Source organism: Seriola dumerili, unplaced genomic scaffold (assembly GCF_002260705.1).
Source record: "Seriola dumerili isolate Sdu_G_001 unplaced genomic scaffold, Sdu_1.0 BDQW01000025.1, whole genome shotgun sequence".
In the NCBI taxonomy this organism is placed as follows: Eukaryota; Metazoa; Chordata; class Actinopteri; order Carangiformes; family Carangidae; genus Seriola; species Seriola dumerili.
In genome coordinates, this window is record NW_019174280.1 from 6,591,505 (window position 1) to 6,612,232 (window position 20,728).

At 41.7% G+C, this 20,728-nt stretch overlaps 1 protein-coding gene across 1 annotated transcript in view; it reads right to left on the reverse strand.

Moving 5' to 3' along the window:
* LOC111236123 (neurexin-3b) overlaps positions 1 to 20,728 on the reverse strand; it is a 281,111-nt gene that overhangs the window by 204,915 nt on the left and 55,468 nt on the right. The window contains exons 5-6 of the mRNA XM_022764739.1: positions 10,492 to 10,793; positions 7,121 to 7,282 (exon numbers count right to left, since the gene is read on the reverse strand). Coding sequence (XP_022620460.1) covers positions 7,121 to 7,282; positions 10,492 to 10,793 — 464 coding nt within the window. The remainder of the gene's footprint in view (positions 1 to 7,120; positions 7,283 to 10,491; positions 10,794 to 20,728) is intronic.

A 20,728-nucleotide genomic window follows, 5' to 3' on the forward strand; every position in this document is an offset into this window, starting at 1 on the left:
AAAAAAAAAAAAGCAAATGGGGGCAGTTTGAACAACTCAATACAATTAGTCATGCAATATTTTTAGAGCAACTGCAGATGGCCATTGGCCCAATGGAAACTCAAAGACTTTTGAATGCAAGTATTGTATGAAAATAAAGTGTATTCTTGAAACCACGTCTATTTTACACTTCTTTGTCCGGATTATATGCGAGTTCTCCCACCCCTGACTTTGGGCTTCTCTGATTGTTTAGAAGGGCGAGGCTCACTCAAAGAAAAACTAATTTCAACTAAAAATATTGGAAAAAAGTCTCACACCATAGCTTTAAACAAACAAGATATAATATAGTCTGGTTTTTCATCTTTGGCAGAGCCAAGCTAGCTGATTCCCACTGATCTAGGTTCCCACTGCTTCCTGCAGCATACAGACATGAGAGTGTTATCAATCTTCTCATCTGACTCTCAGAAAGAAAGCATAGTGCATTTCCAAAAATGTCAATTTCTGCCTTTAAAGTTAACAGATTTAGAACGCAAGCCAACGTTGGTACAGGAATATCCTGATATTCTACCAATTACAGTAAACTGTATGATCCGGTCATCACCGTGTGAGGTATGCGTTACATTTCCTGTGGAAAGTTTGTGTGATGGCAGAGAGGTAGCACTTACTGTAAGTCAGAAGCACAAAGAAATAATGGTTTCATAAAAGGAAAGATAATGAGTTATAGTCTCTGTTTTCAGCTGCGCTCTTTAAGAAGAGCATGACTTCGAAAAAAGTTCTAATTTTGTCAACAGTAAAAACAACATTCCCCTCGGATGCTATCAGTTATCATAGGTGTAATTGTGCTCCCTGGGACGGTGACTCTACTATTTAAAAATATCTTTCACCAAATGTATTTTTGTATTATTACACGCAAGGTTTGCCGTCACCCAGAACTTGGGATACAAATTTGTGAGCAAAATTCTGTGAAGGAGCAATGTTTACCAGTGCCACAGCTTAGCCTGTAGGGGCGGTGAGGGTGAAAGGTGAAGGCATTCCATTAAAGTCTGAGGTTTAAAGTCATCCATCACTGCTCTGCCTTCTGAGGGGACATTAAAAAAACAGTAAAATAATTAAAAGGACAGGGTGACATTTGCATTTGTATTGGAGGGGAAAACAAGCGCTGCCTGAACATACTGTGGTGACTAACAAAACTGATGACGACAAATGTTCCTCTAAAATGCCAAATATTGGTCTCTTGCCCTCTCTCTGCTTCTTCTCACTTACTCATCATTCTCTTGATCTCCGTCCACATTAGTGTTTTTTTTTGTTTGTGTCCCTCACCCACTGACATTCACCTAACCTGCACCTGTCTCCTCCGTTCTGTCACTCCTTTTTTTTTTTTTTAATGATCACACCTTCAACCCACCCATACTTGCTTCACTGTTTGTTACTCATCATCATCCCCCCCAATTCTTTCACCTCCTGCATGCAATTCCTCCTCTCTCAGCAGAGATGGCAGCGCATGCCCCAGCCGCCCCCACACTCTGATACAAGTTGCCACAAAACTGCTCCAGTGCCGCCGTGGGTGCCCTGTGACGCCAGAAGGAGGGGCCGCATGGCGTGAGAGCTGATGGGGGCGGTGCGGAAGGCGCTGACTGCATGGTCCTGCAAAAAATCAGGCTGACCGGAGAGTGAGCGGCTGCCCACTGGCCCACTCTGTCTTGTGACACACTGCAGTCCACATGGCAAAACACGAGCATGGGCGGAGCGTGTTTCGTGTGTGTTGTGTTTGGATGACATCCCATTTAGCCTAAGGGGTCAGATGAATGCAGTGAAGACTGAACGAGAGAGGGGTTGTGATGGCAATACTCAGCATCTCCTTTGTTGTCAGACAGAAGAGAAAGGGAGGTATTCTCTCGCCGTAGCGACACATGCCTCCATCAGCTTATTCATCAGCTCTAAGTGATGCACTTTTGCTTTTTTTTTTTTTTTATCTCATAGGGAACAGAGACCAACATGCAACAACATTCCTGCTGCCGTAGCATTTGGAGCACTCTAGCCAGACATTACACACACAGTCAAACAGAAATACTGATGCACTCTGATCCAAGCAAAGGGCCCAACTCAAGTGAATCACTCCCTGATTACCTGAGGATATTGAATCCAAAGAAAGAGGTGGAGGGGGAAGGAAGGAATAAATATGGCGTAGGAGAGCAAGAGAGAAGCAGTGAGACAAAGAGATGATGCATAAAGAGCACATGTAGGTGAGAGCGTGCACACAATCACACACATGGAATCCAGAGAAAAACACAACTTAACGATATGATCAAAGAGATACTGTGAATGAAGGGAGATCACATTGTCGGTCGTTTCCATGGTCCTGGGTAGCAGATGGCATCATGCCTGCCTAATGGAGCAAAGCATGATGAACAGTTGAGGACCACACAATACTATCACTACCCAACCACATGGTGAATCACCTCCATGATTCTGTCCACAGAGCGCTCCCTCTCAAGGGCCAACTCATGCTGAGTCACACTCGTTCGGATAATATGGGAAACACATGGAAGACACAACAACACATGATGAAATATGCAGTCTTTACATTAATGCATTTGCCTCTTTAAAGCTGCAATAATCAATATTTTTTTATATGAACAACGAATCAAATGACTGTGTGTTAAGTGAAAACAGTCACTCATAATGACCAACTAACCATCGCTCTTTGGTCTTTCAAAATTGTTTAATGGAAATAAGCAGTGTTGACAACTTAGCGCCTTTGTTGCTAGATTTACTGACTTATCAAACCCCGTTAGCGACTTGTTTTCCAAAAAGCACCCAGTGGCAAATTGTCGCACAAGTGTGAGGTGGGGTTTTGCCTCCGTAAGCATGCCTCCCTATGCTGACGGTACAGCAGCTGACATAAATGAGCTTCTACCTGTCTCTCTGAGTGATCATTTTACAATTAAATATAGCTGAAATCAAAGCACGGCCGTTGCCTTTAACTTATATTTATGGTGATTTTGACAGACAGTGTCATGGTTATAAAAGCAGTGCAGAGCAGCAGCTTGGAAATGGCTTGGACGTGACTGCCGGTTAACATTAACAACGTCTTAACGGGCTGCATTTCAGTCACTATCTCACACTCGTTCCATTGTCTGACAACAGAAACAGAAAAAACACATAAATAAGACCAGCTTTATTAGGAATTCGACTTCATTAAAGCACTGCATGTGTGAGCACAGAGAGTAGGAGACAAGCAGATAAAACTGAGAAAGAGCTGAAACCGGCTGACACTAGGCAGAATGCAAATACAACACAGTCTAGCCATATTCTAGGTTTTGACCTAGCCTTGTTGACTGCTTGAATCGTCTTAGTGCTGCGCAAATGGAGCATGGAGGTTAGCTTTCGATGAAAACAGTTAACAGTTAAGCAAATGTGAACCCTTGAGAAAAAAGATGAATCACTGGCTCTGGTCAAGCTTTCAGTAAATATTGATGAATCTGTTTTTATGTTAGATCCAAGCGGAGGTAGACAGTTGTGCCAGCACCAGCATTTTTACAGTCTAGATTACATAGCTAATGAAAACATTTTGCTAAGACGCTAAATTTAACATTATACAATACTACTGGCTAACCTGGCTGAGAGGACAAAAGCTGTATATTAGATTTTATTCTCAATGTGGAGTGTGTCATATTTGCCTACACTGGAGGATGAGTGAGGAGGCTCAGGCCAGGATTTGTTTAGCCCTTGTGTGGGCATTGACTGCATCAACATATAACATCATCTATAGCACTTGTTCAAACGACATGATCTTCATCCTACTACTTTGTATCAACTAAACCACCAGTGGAGGAGTCAAATATAAACAATTAGGCAAAATACATATACTGTGTATTAAAGTTAATACAATTCTGTATTCATAGATCAATAATTAATTACCAAGCTAAATACTGATGCAATTACAGGCTTTGGGAAAAAGCTGCAATGACAGAAATTAAACATGGTGGATGCAGGAACATTTCCCTGACAACAACAATTCGGGCGAAGTAACAATGGTAAGAACTTCACCTTACTTTGATGCTGCAGATGCGTTAGCAGTGTTCTATATACAAAGCTATATAAACCTGGCAGGCCTGCATGCAGTACTGGCCCAACTGCTCATTTATGTTTCATGCTTTGTGTTGGACCGGCTACCGTGGCTGTCAAGAGCTGCAAATCAACAAATCCTCCGATGTTGCAAAAGCACAATCATAAATACACAAATGGCATGAAATACAACACCAGAAGGAGGAGTATTTCCATCACAGGGCATACGCTGTGCTTTTAAATATTCCTTCTTGCTGCACACCAGGTGGCTTTTAATGTATTTGTTCAGCTATAATACTTTGATGATACAAAGGAGGAGCGTGAGGCAGTTCTTATATTTATTTTAAAAGGCCCCCCTCCTTTCTGTTGTGTATCACTTTGGCACTTTGTGGGCTAACTTGTAAACTGGGAACAACAGACTTAAAGCAAACAATCAAATCTGCTAATTTTCCTAAAAGGAAACACAGACTGGGTGCTAACGACAATCACATCCACTTTTAGAGTGAAGCCAAAGCTCAGGATATTTGAACTATTTATTCTTGGAGCCTTAGGTAAAAGCAAAGGCATGGCTGGGTCAGCGCTAAAAAATGTATGTCTTTATATACAGTATGTGTCTGCAAGTGTAAGAGGGAGAAAAAGACCAAGTGTCTTGGCAGCTTGAGGATGGATGAGGGGATGCATTAGCCAATGTGGTAATGACTGGAGGAATGGGAGCCTGAGCCACTCAGTTGAAACATAAAACAATGCGGACAAGGTGACTTTCTCTAAGCCGTCACCCAAATGCGCTTATGTGCGTGTGTGTGTGTGTGCACGTGCACAGCCTCAAAACAGGATGAGTGTATTGTGGTTTGATGGAAGCTAGCTTGGCTAAATGAATAGGATGTTGGAAGGTGCTAGACTGAGGTTGGCAACATATCACTAGACTTTACTGGCTCTTATCAAAATTGAGTGGGTTGTGATGGAAGTGAAAAAAAAAAACAGGATGAGAGGGTGGAGTACAGCCGGCCTGAGATGAAGTGGCATATGACTGTCCCTATAGCAAACTTAAAAGTATGACGAAGGCTTTTGAAATGCCACAAAAATAAAATATGAACTTCTGTAGCCATGTTTACAACACCCGGGTTAAAGTAAACTCTCTGAGTATACAATATTGTTTTGAGTGTGGAATAAAAAGATAAGGTTTACACATATACATACATCATTCAGCACTGACTTCAGTTCTGTGGTAAGGTCAATACATAACTAGTCCTGTGCAATCACTCTTTACAGTGCACATAGCTACGCAGGGAGCTGTGTGTGACAGTCATCACGTCTTGATTTTTTTCTGTGGCTTTCAAACTTTTCATCACATTTTAATGAAGTCATGTTTTGTGTTTTGTCAACTGCGGTTTTGAAGGTCAAGAATGGACTGTAAGGCTCGAGTTTACTTCTGTTGGTTACTGATTACTGGTTACTGTGATCCTGAGTTTACACTAATCTGATGTGTCAAATGAATATGTGAACCAAGATGTTCTCTTTGCATGGCTGAGGAAAACAGAAGATGTATTTTGCTTCTCGAGCTTGTGGCAGAAGTCACAGCGCACTTGTCAAAGTAGCATCTAAACTTTGTTGAATGTTGGTGACAAGGAGTTGTTTTAAATTGAGCTAAAGTCAGCTCTATGCTGGAGTGTCTGTGCAAGCACTGATAAATGAAACAGAAGGCGCCTCATTGGTTGATATCTGATCCAAGCGAGAAACTTCCACCGGTTTCTCAACAGGGTAAAAACACAGAGGATCAATTAATGGTCACGGTGTCAAATGTTGTCATTTTATATGATCCGTCTGTTGAGCATGAGGAACAGCTGGAACAAGGAGCTACATGGACAGCAGTGGCAAGACTTGAGTTTAAGATGCAGGCCTAAATTAAATCCTTACGCCTTCCTGCTGTAACTGTTGCAACTGCACATCACTGCCGCTGTTAACTGCATTTTCAGCTTGCTAAGCTGCAGCAGCCACTGCCAGGGTTGTTTGCCTGTGTCTGCTGGCCGGGGAGGCCGGGACTGTTTATCCTGTCCCAGTATGAGATGACTTTCTGTTAGAGCAGAAGAGCTGTTGTATCTGTATCTGCCACCACAGCAAACTATGGAAGCTATCACCTTGGAAGCAAGCAATCATCTGAGGTACTTTAGACCTGTAATTTCACACTTTTATCACAGTCTACGATCACGACTTTTAATGTTCCCATGTTAATGTTTGTTAATGTAAACAAGGTACACAAGACCACATATATGATCAGATAAATGCGCTGATGATGAGAATATATAGTATAGTTTCATGTTAAAGCTGTGCTTCATACTGTAGTCTCTGCACAGTGAAAAGGAAAAACATAATGCTCTTTCTGAGACTGCTGCTAAACTGAAGAAATCGATGCAGACTGGTTTTTTTTTGTTTGTTTTTTTACAGCTCTGAAGAGTCGCCAGTTCTCCCTTTATTATCATTACTTGCTACAGAATAAGTAATGGTGAGCAAAATGTAAATAACAGTGCACTTCATATATTTTGCTGGCTCTCTTCACAAAGTCAAAGAGCCAGCAAATGCATTACAAATGTCCCGAAACAACAACGCTTTTTTTTTTTTTTCCGCATTTCATCATAAGCAAATATTTCTTTCAGACTGCCGCCCATTGGGAGGTGTTTTAGTGGCACTCTCAAGCTGATGCTGCAAATTACATGTGACAGAAGCAATTCTGGGATATTTTCTCACACACAAACTGCAGTAAGTGTTATGAATTAGATTAAGCTAGGGAATATTGAAAGTCTGATATTTCCTCTGCCAGCTCAGCAGCTTTAATTGATAATGCAATTTTATTTTCCTCCCCTTTCACTTCCTTCCAGGGAAAAGTATGCTGATTATTATTTTAGTCCATATCTTAAAACAGCTGCTCTGGCTAAGTAAACATTAAGAAAGCAGTTGCATGTATGACAAGAACACTAAATAATAAAATTTGATGCAAATGCAGATATAATATTGGCAATGAACAACCCACACAGTCGTGCACCTGTTCTCTGTCTGTATTCATTTGAGTCCCTCCTACCTCTCTGAGGCAGCCCATGAAGTTGTTGCTAACTGGGGATCCTGGTAGGTCCGCAGTGCTGGGGCTCCCACCCACGTAGAAGAAATCGTCGGAGCCCAGCATGGTGTAGTCTTCCTGGGTGTAGCCAGTGGTGGTGAGGATCCCGTCGACAGAGATAGTCACCTGTTGGGGGGTAACACATAGCCAAAGCCAAGCCATTACACTCTGGTATTTGATCCATGCTTTGTATAAAGCACACCTCTTTCCTTGGTCTGCATTCGAAATGAGATATTTGAACTTTTCTTTAGGTTCCACACTGTAGGTTCATTTCTCATTTAACCTTTTTTTACAGAATCGTTTTGTACCTTGAAGCGATTGTTTTGGACCAGACAGTGTTTGGATTTTGTTAATGGAATTTTTGCCATAGGATTCACAGGACAGGTAAAGAAAATATGGCACAGGCATATTTTCTTTATCTTTGATGGGAGTAAGAGAATGGATCCTAGGTTTGGTTCTGAAACTTCAGGTTGGGGAAGGGTTAGTACAATGTTCAAACCAAGGACAAATTGATTGCACTTGTCTTAGGTTTCGGGATTTATCTGGTAACTGCAGACACACACATATACAGTACACACGTATGTGAACGCACACAAGCACACAGACGTGCGCACGCACGCCGACAAGCGCACACACATTCGTTCTCGCACCATCAGTCTCACATTCTCACTTCTCTTTCACACATCTACATCTATATATCCACACACATGCAAAACAAAGGGAGGCTTTTCACACCACATCAATGTGCAAACCAAGGTCATCACTGTTAGAAGGCAAATTAAACACACTTAATTGGACATGTAAGGGAGTAAGTGGATCAATGGTGCCATACAAAGCTGGAGCAGGCCACACTGGGTGCAGAGGCTCATGCACAATCAAGACCAAAGCCCATAATTCAAACAAACTCTCAGAATAGCTGATGCTGATCTCTGATCAGGTTTAGCTCAGGTGTCATGGTTATAATTTCAATGTCACTGGACCAGACCAATAATCCCAGATCAGTGAGCTTATTCTTAGAAATGTTATGTATATGGGCCCAGGTGTGAGGGTGATCCAGGTTAGCCAAAACACACAAACACCACTTTCACCAGCATGCTACGAAAACGCACACAGGGAGGGCAGAGTGAGTGATACAGTGAGAGGTGGAAGATGAGTGAATGGATTAGAGTGTTAGTGGTTATTTTGGGTGATAGGTTTGAGGTTAGATGAGAGGTCAATGAGATGTGGGCATGCCATGCGCCATAGTGAGTTGGAAACAACTGTCAGAGCTCCCGCAATGAAAGTTAAGGGTTGCCATTTATTGGTAGTTTCTCTTTTAGGGCTCGGTGTCGAGGTCACCATCTTTGGGATTGTGGTAAGCTTCTGCCAGTTCTGGACGACAGTCCTCACAAAAAATGGGGACTTTTTGTGTGAAAAAAAAGAAAAGAAAAAGTAAGTTGCCCTGACAAAAGGCAAAGAAGTCAATTTTTTTTTTTTTTTGTTGGAAATCTGCACTAATGTGGAAGAAACAAAGATAAAAAAAGTAAAAGCCAAAGTGAAAAAAAACAGGATGGGGGATTGTGGGGTAAAGAAGGAGGTTGTTGGCAGGTCAGGGAGGAAATTGAGAAGAAGCGAAGAAAGAATTGCCTGGTAATACAAACCCATCTCCTCATTTTTTGATAAGAGTGTCTAGGATGAAACTCAAAGAGAACGAATAAAAGAAGAGAGGGGGAGGGGACACACGGCAAACCCAAAAAAAAGACAATAAGAATGATATCTACCAGACAATGTAGTTTGTTTACCATAGCGTGTCCAATGCCTGATTGCTTTCCAGAAAAAGGGGAAGAAAGGAAATCAAAAGAATAGTGAACAAAAAAGGTTGTTAATAAGGATGGACAGAAAACAAAAACCAAAAGCAACGATGAAGAATTAGGATGTTAGTTAGTACATTAGTTGGTTAGATATTGGTTAGTAGTAAAAAATGACTCTTTATCATGGATGAGTTAGTGTTGTGGCGAATAAACACTACATGTTTTGTCAGAGATTCAATGCAGTAAAAATGGGCCTTCTTGCCATCCTAGCCAAATTTTCTACATCAGAGTCCTGCAAGAAAAACAAAGAAAGACAAGTACTGTAAGGTGTGGGACTTTCAGATAAAAATTTGTGTAGGATGGCTTCAATCCCAACAAAACCTGTAGTGTTTTTTTCACCCTCAGTCTAACAAAGTGTGTCTTTCAAAGAGGAAAGAAAATGATAGTGAAAGAAACACAGATCTGTAGGAAGAAAGAAAGGAGAAAGCAAGGCAAGCTCTTGGCTCTTAGCTTCTAACCCCCTAAACTGTGTGTTATCCTGTTGGGATTTTCAGCTAGAACTATTTACTAACCTGTGGGGCAAAAGCTTACTGTCAAGGAGGGTCAGGAAATCGGCACTTACTTGTTGTGCTGCTCTGAAAGCAACACTAAGTGCTGTCTCACCTTGCAGACAAACTAAAGGTCGACCAAGACAACGAACAACTCCACATTTTGCAGCTAGCACTGCCTCCACACAGCACTAGGTTCATTATTTTGTGAGTCTCTTTTCTACAGCCTCAACACTAATACAGTCTAGCTCCACCAAACAGCAATACAAGCTCATTTTAAATTACATTAAGGAAAATGGCAAACGGTATCCGTCAAATAACAAATTCTGCTTATGCACAACCAATGCACATCTTTGATGGAAATGTATCTCTGTCTTTAAAAAAGCACGATGATCATCTGAGCTATAAATACTGCATTAATGGATGGCTCAAAGGCAAACACACTCTGTGCCTGGCTTTAAAGTGAAAGTCTACATTCTGCATAAAGCATAAAAACAGTCTGTTAAAGCAAGGTGATAGCAACAACGCCTGACAGAAGTGTCAACTTAGGTGAAAGTGAAGCAAAGAAGAATAATCAGACAACTTTAATTTGAGGACAAGTCGAGTGTGCTGATAAACAGGAGAGAAGAAAACACCCAGCATAACGGCGCCTTTACTGGGCTATCAATCACATGCTGAAGAACCGCTTTGCCCTTTTTACCTGTTCACTTAGAGGAAACAAAAATTGAACAATGAAATTAAATGAGAAATAATTCCATGTAAGTATAAAGACAACTGAGAAATTATGAAATCTAATTCAACAATGTTTCTGAACTGTGGCGATGGAATGACAACCAATCAGAACAAAGTGACAATCTTAACGCCAGCTCTCTTTCAAAAGCTCTTGGAAGCAGCTAATCTACAGCGAAAAAAAAAACAAAAAAACAAAAAAACAAACAAACAAAAAAAAACATCCACCTGTCTTCAAACTCCGTCCATCACTGCTACCCCCGATTACCTGTCTCAGGTTGCGTGTCACTTTGATGTCGTGCCAGGCGTTGTCATTGAATTTTCCATTGACTGGCTCGACGATGGCCTCAAAGGCCCCGGAGCCCAGATTGATGACGAGAGACACGGCCCCATCTTTTAGTGCCAGGTTGACATAGTCGGCGGATTTCCCCGTGTGGAGGAGGAGGCCGTTGCGTTGCCAGGTTTTGAAGGACAGCGTGATCTCATCGCTGCTGCTCTGGATGGGATTCTGCGACAGGTCGTAGCAGAAGTACTCCGAACCGCGGAAGGTGGCCACGTTCTCCTCCCTCGCTGAAATGACAGAAGAGAAAAAAACCCAAATTGTTACTTTAAGGTGTTATGGAGCTACTGAAAGAACATTTGCATCCAGCATATTTAGCAAGTGAGTAGCGCTGTACTAATGATTCACAATGTGTCCTTCAAAATATAAAGTTTTATACATCATGATGACATTTATTCTTACATTTTTAGTGTCAAATCTTTTATACATCAGACAAGCTTAGCATCCATGTTGGTGCCTGCATCAATCATGAAGCAGATCCAGTAAATATTAGAACTGCTGCGCGCTGCAGAGAAGGTTACATCAAGCAAACACACACTCTCACACACACACAATGCACTGCTCACCATAATTACAGCTATGATAATCCCATCATTCAGTTCAGATCATAAAATCCTATCTGTACGACCGTGGGTTTAGGTTTCGCATACAGCCTCTAGACAGACAGACTACTTATGATGGAACACTATTCCCCGCTAATGGTGCGCATAAATCAAACTTAGACTGATTCCCCAGTTTTATATCACTCCGCCGTTGCAAAGTGACTTCCTGAGCCCATTTTTTTAGATCAACACGGAGAGTAAGGTGAGACAGCCCGAGACAGAAAGTGAGTGCTGCGTCGAGGGAAAATGAAGACTCTACAAGAAGGGAGTGGATCAGAGGAGTTGTGTTTCCTCATGATCTGTGATGAAATAATTGACCCGTCACCTGCCTCCTCTTTAAAAGGTGGCTTGGTAAGCTTGGGTCTGGGAGAATCTGTTAGAAACAAGGTCAGACTCACTGTTAATTACATGTCAAGTTGGACATGGCACAACTACTACGCAAAGATTTATTCTCCAAGAATTTAAGGCAGCATCTTTCAGAAATTGCAACACTCAGAAAACGGCCCCCGCCAACATACCAAACCAGCAAACCGCTGTGGCGCTCGGTAACAGTAACTACATCATTACCTGCCAACAATGCCATTTTCAGTGTGTCACTTCATTTCCTCTGCATCCTGCGTTTTCTTGTGTGTGCTTACACAGAAAACATGAGAGCCATGAGTGGAAGGAGAAAAAGCACAAGCGGGAAGACCGAAGAGACAGATGAGAAAAAGGAAAGAAAGAGAGAGAGAGAGAGAGAGAGAGAGAGAGAGAGAGCGAGCGAGCACAAGGGCTGCAGGCTGTAAAGCTTCAGACTGTTGTTTTGGATCAGGCTATATGTAAACATGAGGGAGCAGTGTTGTGGAGCTGGCAGAAAGCTGCAGTGGGGGGGGGGGGGGGGGGGGGGGGGGGGGGGGGGGGGGGGGGGGATGAGAATAGTGAGAGAGAAACAAAAGGAAAGTGGAGTGAGGCTGCGGGATGATGGGGTGCTGATTCCGGTCATGGAGAAATTCTCCCCTCGGCATCAAACTCATGTCTTTGCGCAACACACAGAGACAAGAGGAAATAGTATGCGAGGCAACAAAGGCCCCGTGAAAGCCCTCATCCATGTGCCAGAGGAATAAATAGAAACCCATTATTACCACTGAGACAGCGCAACACAGAGAGGCAGCAGAATATACATTCGAGAATCAAAAATCCTCTCCATCTCCTCTGATTTCATGCATCTGATCTAAGAAATTACACCGGCATTCATTGTGTGGAGAAGCCTGTCGATTGTATATCCATAAAAAATTGTTCTTGAACAATTGTCTCAGACATCAAACACAAAATGATAGTTCTGTAAGTACTGAAGAAAAACAATAAGTGGCATGGCAGCTCCATCAATTTTGCCAGTGTCATTTTTTCCAAAGAAATACTCTTTCACATGATTAATAAAATATTGATTTATATATCCACAGTGTGGTTACATCAGCGCCTATAATGAAATGGGTTTCTAGCTCCTTGCTCCAGTTAGCTTTATTGTACATCTGGACTAGTAGGGGCCCAAACCCTCGGGGGTCCTCAAGCATGAGAGAAACCTTGAAGCAGTTGGCACTGACCCATGTTCTGTAGAAACTGTAGATGCTATAAAGGCACAGGCGGGCCCTCTGTAACGTCTCTGCCCGGAGGCACCTTGCATATGCCTGATGGCAAATGACAGGCAAATGTGGGTAGAAGGCTGACTGTCTTTGTAAGACTAATTCTTGCTCATAAAAGTAATTGCTTTCATTTTTTTTCCGAAGGGAATAATCCAAAACAGAGTTGTGATTTAAAAGGCTAAAAACACCAGAAAGGAAGCAGCCGTCGTCTCTACAGTATATGTCAGCTTTGTTTGTGGGCATTCAGCATGGTAATTGTTCAGATCCACTCCTGACAGCTCATCTTGTCTGCTCTTACCTGTCCCAAGGTGGTAAGGTTATTGTCATGGCAACTCCCCTCATCTAACCAGCATACTCTAATTAGTTTGTCTATCTGAGGATTCCTGCTCACATCATTATTAAAAGGTGCAAAGAGCAAACATAGCCATTAGTGGCTGTTTACTGAGTGCTGGATGATGCATGAAATAATGTATGTTGCAGTTAAAGAGCAGTGACCTGTTGACCAGTGTAATAGGTTTTGTCACTAGTTTCTCTCTTAGCCACACTAAAGCTAGCTCCACAGCTCTAGTCGTAGCAATGTCAGTCAGTCCACCACTTTGCTCCTGACTCTAATATCCCAGCAACTACTGATGGGATTGCTATTAAAATTTTGTGCAGACATTCATGGTTCCCAGAGGATGAATCAAACTGACTTTCGTCATTTTGTACTAATAGGCGTTGCATCTTTTATCGATAAATACCATTTGGTCTATTTGAAGATCAATAAATCCTTTTAAAACTGGATCTTGATTGGAAAATAAATAGTCCCCAATGTCCCTCTTTCCTGTTTAACTTGTATTGTCCAATATTATGTCTAATAATTTATCATATGTTTTACTTATAAAATGTTACCCATCTATGGTATGTTTGACTATCCCTATATGTATTAATTACAATGATGTAATTACAAAGTTGCTGTGGAGCTGAAAAGACTATCAATAAAACATTGTTCCTATGAATAATAGAGAGAGCAAATTGATATAATGCAATATTTGTGCACCTCAGCAATATTAAACCCGTGGTAAGTGTATACGGATCCATAAAAACCAGGGGAAATGTATTGCCTGTTGAGACATGTCCTGCACAGATCTGTGGCTTTCATATCGATCATATCGCAGGGTCATTTTCCCTTATTTTCGCAATAGTCATCAATATTCCATTTGCGTGCTGCCTGGCCCATGCACAGGGGGCTAGGGTTCGATTTCAAAATCCACTGGAAGCAATTAGCTCCTTCATTACCATCTCCCGTTCTCTTCCGTTCTCCCCCTCCCTCGCCACACACACCCATGCTGCCTGAGCTCGCTCTCCAGTCTGACCCCACGGGGCCTTCGAGCAGGGAGCGCTGTCACCTTACAGAGCTCCGGTCCACAACCTTCAACCTCCTTAAGATCACGGCAGGATGATAAACTGTCCCTAATCACTATGCGAGGCAAAAGACTTAAAAGACATAAGGGGGAATCAGATGAGTTTAATGATAGGATTAAAAACAGGAGGCATTGTGATTATCGAGGCAAAATACTGACTTTAGCTGGAGATGCTACAGCTGTAAGGCTTCCAAACCCATAAGCCTCAGTGCACACCGAGGCTAGCTGGGCGCTAGTGCTAGTCCCAGGGAGACTTTTCTCTGGTGAAGTGAACTCAATCTGTGCTGACATCCAACACATCAAATGCATGTTTGCACTACATTTGCAGATAAACAAGCCCGAAGTTCCAGACCTAAACATAGAAAGCTAAGTTGCGCTTTTCGCCATTGATGTTTGTGTGACACCCTCGGGAACTGAAGTCATTCAAGGTTGTGGTGTCATCCCACACAATGCATTTAAATTTAACAAAATCCATGCTTCAACACACCCTCCCTCTCTTACTTTCTGTCTTTGCTATTCTCTCTTTCCCCTTTTCCCAAAGTGAGAAATCAGCATCATTTCGCTAATAACAGTTAAATCAGCGTGGTTAGCCTGACACAGCCAAACACAAACAATGTGCTCCACTGCTTCCTGACATGAGGCTAATGCTAACCATGCTACTGCGTGGCTTAAAGCTCAGTGGCGAGCCATCACGTGTCAAATGAATCTGGAGCATCACGGGTGATGTCTCTCTTCAAAGGCAGGCCGCACTGTCAGACAGGCTTTTGCTGAAGGGAGATTTGGTGGAATGTGTTGCATGGTAATTTAACTGGCCAATTATGACCAATGTACTGCAGCAACAATCACATTCAACCCAGGATACAAAAGAGAAAGTTGTGTACGTAGGGTTTCTCAGGGATTTATTTTCCTGTCAAAAAATATATATAACCCACGCTGAATTTGTCCTCTTCATGACAACTTTCAAGATGTCGCATGACATATCTAAGAGGTTGAAGCGAATTGTCACCCCTGACACTTTCTTTTCTTATCTTGTGTTTCACGTAACCTTGTGAAGCCACGGCGGACGACCTGTCTGAGACTGCCTTAGATGTCTGCACACACAGACTGAGGAGGGAAGAGCGACAAAGACGGAGACAAAGAGAGAGATGAACGTAAACAGAAGTGACACCGAGGAAGCAAAAGAGTCTAGAACAAAAGGAAGCCAGAGATGGAAGCAGAGACCGCGAGGGAGAAAGAGAAAGAAAAGCAGAGAGAGTTTGGGAGAAAGAAGAGAGGCGGCGAGAGACGGAGCAGGAGAGCGAGAGTGGCAGATGGGGGGAAAGAGAGACAGAGGCACTTCCAATGGCTCTCCAGAGAAACAAAGTGACACTGTGTGTTAAGACTAGCGGTGAAGAGCGGTCCCTGTGGCATTAGTATAGCTTATTACTACACCCGATAACACAGCACACCCACCAAATCCCGCTCTTGGTTCCTCGCCCTTCACCTCCCTCAAAGTATCACTGCAAATCCAACACTTTTCTCATAGTATTCTTACGCTCAGAAGATCATTTCTGCAACAGTAGAATCCCCAGTGAAAGAAATTAGTGTCTAAGAATTGTGATTTCAAAGATTTTTGAAAGACCGCCTGCTGAAAAACATTGCATTGCGATGTTCATATTCCATCATTACTCAAAGTACTGGCTTTTTTATTGCAATATTTATAAAGCACATAAATAAAGTAAACCCTTCTCAACTTCAAAATGTTCAAGCAGTAGAAACTCCTGCGGGGAAAAGGGAGGCAGACTTGAATGAACCATCTTCACTGGGACAGAGTATGATTCATTATAGGAGATGGGCTGTACATGGAAGAGAAGCAGGGTGGTCAGCTTTATACAATCTATGAGACAATTAGTCTACACTTTGATAATCCTCAGTGGGCCGGTAATTTTATTATCAGACCTGCAGAGAGAGCAGGTCAACAGGTTGACATGTTCTCCTATTGGCTGCTGATGTGCAAAGGCTAAACCCTGAGACCTTGTTGGAGGGACTCAGGGGAAAATAAGGTGTCGGCTGTGTTTTTTTTCTTGATGCGCTCTTTTAATGTCTACTCTGAGATGATGACTCTCTTTATAGAAGTTTTATTGAATCAGTATTAATGTTCTGCATATTTGCTTGGTATGTTAATTTGACTCCGGCTAACAAAAACAGGCTCGTTAGCCTCATCAAAGTGGCTAGTAAGTCTTCAGGTAGGAGTCAAGCCCAGCTTAAAGACCTTTATAACAGACGGGTAGTAAGAAAGGCTACTTCTCTTCTGGAAGGCCAAGATCACCTTCTTCAGACAGAGTTGAGCTGATGGTTTTGAGGACCAAGAGATCTTAGTTTTCCTTTGTTCCTGCTGCTAATCAGTTGTTAAATGGCAGACAGTATTTTACTGTTGTCTAGGGATTGCTTATTTGCAAAGACTTATTTACTTGTTTGACTTTTGCACTTTGACCTTGATGAATGAACTCTTACATATCACTATGGCCATCATGTCATACTGTGTGTTTATATCAATAAGTTTAAGTTTGTATATCCTGGCTACAAATCAATTTTCCTGTAAGGGACAATGAAGTTAATTTGAACTTTGAACTAAGTCAAACATTTGAAAATGACTATATATATATAAACAGACTGTCTTGAAAGTTAGTACAGATTTTCATTATCTTCAGTGGATGAGTTCCACTCATTTTGAGGATAGTTTTTCTTGGTGCCACCTCTGTATCTATGAGGCCACAATTTCTATTTGTCAGACATTTTGTTTCTTGATGAGGTAGAGCGCATAACATTTGCTTTGGATATTCATTGTCCTCAGATGATGAATCTATTTATTTTGAAGATCCTCTGACCTTTCCTTTAGCAGTACCGCCTGATGACTCAACATTTTACACAAGGTACCTAAATCAAGCTGGGTGGATAAGCAATGTTTTTTAGATAATGTTTTTAGCAGCATTTCCAGGCCAAAACATGTTAGACTTGCATACCATTTTCATGCTCGTGAGTGGATCAGCCATTAATTAGTAGATATTTTGGCTCGACTTTTTAAGACTCTTTCACAATCACACCCTAAAGTAGCATGAGCATGTAAAAATTATCGGCAACTCTGCAGTTTCCTTTAACTCTACGGAGCATTTTAGCATCTTCCAATTCATTGTTTTGGTTTTAGTGTTTTGGTTCACTCTCGCTGCTCTCATCAATCTTGTTTTCAGTTTTCAGCCTGAGATAATGATCTGATAATGATCTGTAAAACTTTGGAAAGGTAAACGTAATTTTAAAATGCATCTGCATTAATGTGGACATGGCCCAAGGCTCCCCTCTGGACACTGGCTGTGACAAGCTAGTCACTGTCACCTTCAGTGTGTTTTTCAGCGTGATTGGATGTGTGTGTATGTGTCACTGAAGCTCCTTATTGGCTGCTGATGGTGGAGTCTCCATGGAGTGAGTGATGAGGTTTGGACTGACAGCAGGGGGGGGGGGGGGGGGGAAGGGGGGGGGGGGTGCGAATGGTGGGAGTGAACGATGGAGGGATGGAGGGTGTCTGACGAATGGGGGCAGGTGCCTGAGGACCAATCCCATCAACTGAGGCAATTGTGCGGAGCGAATACTAGAATGTGGAGGTAGGGGTTGAGGATGAGTTTGCAAAGGAGAGAGAGACAGAGTAAGGCAGAGATGTGGTGACTGCACTCCCAATACTAATACTGGACAATTAAGTTTAAGTGAAGTGATGTTTGAAAACACACAGGGGAGAGAGGGACTGAAGCAGGACGTCTCAGACGAGTCTTTTACTGATCCTCTCAAAGCTCTAGGTACAAGGGAAAGTTAGGAGAGCTGTTCAAAGATTTTCAGAGACCTGAAACTTGCTTGAAATACAGTATGTAATCCATCACTGTGTGCATTTAAGGCCAGATTTGTCCGTGAAAACCTTTCTATTTGCTCCCGCAATCTGCATGTAATTAGCATCTGATTTACGAAAGCAGCAGCCAATTATGCAATCAGTAGTGGGACTGCTCTCTACATTTATTCCGTGAGTGAAAGAGGGCTCAAAAGGCTCAGTAATGGGGAACTGTGAAAGATCACCCAGCCCAAAGATGAGCTAAAAATGTTGTGATGTTGGAAAAAGAAATGCTAAAGACATTTCAAAACATGTAGTCAGGCTGCAGTTACAAGTCATTAAGATTTCAAAGATTCACCGGTTTACTTGTCACATTCTTACTCAGAGTGTGCAGCGAAATGCAGCGTGACATACTCCTGAGGCTGTGCTAAAAGGCTGGAGCGCAATAAAGAATAGTAATACAAAATACCTGTAAAAATAAGAAGAAAAGGAAATACAGAATATATATATTTAAGATTTAAAAAAAAAAAAAAAAAGCATTACATTATCAAAATAAAGTGTCACCATCGTCCTGTTTTTACACATATTTTGAGTTTGCACATAAAAAATCCTGAGTGGAAATGAAAAAACAAAACAAAAAAACAACAAATCTTAGAATATTGCAACACTGTTTTTTTTACGGTTGGTGTATCAATGAAAGCAACTCCGATGGAAACAGACTTTAGGAATAAATCGTGACGCACATGAAGCATGTGACTTGAAATGACTGAGGCTCAACATTTCTTCCAGAATTTTCTCAGTAAAAGTCTTGCAGGCTTCCCTCTACGGGTAGGCTGCAAGGCTTTTACTGTGGTGTGTATGAGTACGGCAAACAAGAAACCATTGGAACGAATATGCAAACTATTAATTACTCCTGTTAAAAAAGAGAAACTCAGCAGCAGAATGGCGAGTATAACATGAATCATTTGTTATTAGTGACCGGCCTCAGTTTGTTTGTGCTATTTGAAAACCAGCTTTGCATGAAAATCAACAGAATAAGGAAAAAATGTTTTACTGTATGCATTGCATGTAAAAATAGAAACAATACAAATGTAAATTACTAATTAAGACTGCAATTGCCATAATGCACTCAGTGAACCTTTGGTGTTTGATTAGTATAAAACATGTAATAAGCTAAATTATTGTTGTTGCTTATGTTGTTTTTCTTTGCTTTATTTTTTCTTTGTCTTTTTTTTTTTACCTAGTTCCATTATTTTTTGGTTATTCTGCTGTCAAGAAATGTGAGTTAATTATCCTTTATCTTCCCCAATACACTAATGTAGCAGGTTTTTATCATGTTTTTTAGGTAGAGAACTTTCCACACAGAACTGACCCTGGAGAATTGTGGGAAACTGCATAGAAACCAGCAACACATGCAGTCACGTGTGCTTCCATTATTTGGCTGAATAAGTATTGGCCTTTTTTTTCTGAGATGTAAGAGAAGATAGGAAATGATTAAGTTCATATTCTTCATTCAGATTACTTAGTTTGCTCAGCAACAGGGGGTCAAGCATCATGATTAAAATTTAAAACACAGAAAAAACTTCTCTTTTTAGCAGCTGCTTATATGAAGAATCCATCATGACTGCAGGAAGAGGGAAGATCTGAAGCATGTCCATGGGCAAATGTGCAACATGCATTTAACACAGAAACACTGTTCAGCTTGAGAAAACATCCTGACGCAGCTCAAGACTTTACATCTTGATGGTTCTTTACTTGTCCGCTTTTTATCTCCACGTGTGCGTTTATACTGTCACATACTGACTGAATTACTGTACACCACGGGCACAGCATTCATGAATCCTTGAGTAGTTTCCCTTTTTAAATGGCTGTAACTATGGATTACAATATTATGGAGTCATCCACAGTCTGTATTATTTCCGTCAACAATCAAAGGATCTGTGACAGTGTGTCTCCTGAACGCTGGCTATTGCGTCAGCCTGACAGCTGCCATCCCACGCCGAAATGGGAAGTGACAGCAGTGAGCATTGTATCAGTTTCACATTCTCCACCTTTCTGCAGAGCAGTGCCTTGATGGACTCGCATCACTCAGCATCTGTGTGGGTTTGTTGAGTTATTTGTTTTCGTCCCTCTGTCTGACACATTATGTGTTTTACCATAAAATTTGCTTTTCTGTTTGCGATCCAAATCATTTAATTACTTTAAGCTACAGAGAATGGATGCGTTTGTGTATTGTACTGGACTACCTATCTAATTTAGTGTGAGCATTCATCACTGACTAGTAAACAATCCATCAATAATCTGAATGGTTTGTATGTACGTGTGTGCAAGTATGCATGTATAAACAAGCATTTTTGTGCATTTTGCGTATACACGTGTGTGTGTGTGTGTGTTTGCTATTGTGTTTGAGTGGACGCTTGCTCCATGGATCAGGGCTGTGGGCAGGCGAGGCCTTCCCTGGAGCCTGTCAGTCATCCAGAGTGGCGTTGCCTTATTGGCTATTATCTCTCCTGTCAGAAGCCCGGCTGTGCCTCCACCCCACAACATCAGTCTCTGTCAGTTCACACACTGCCTGTGGATAGAGACATGGAGCATGAAGCTGCATGTTACTGTTATCATTATTTTTAGTGGCTTATCCCGTTTCAGCCCAAGACTCCATCAACAAATGGCTAATGAAAATGAAAATATCTG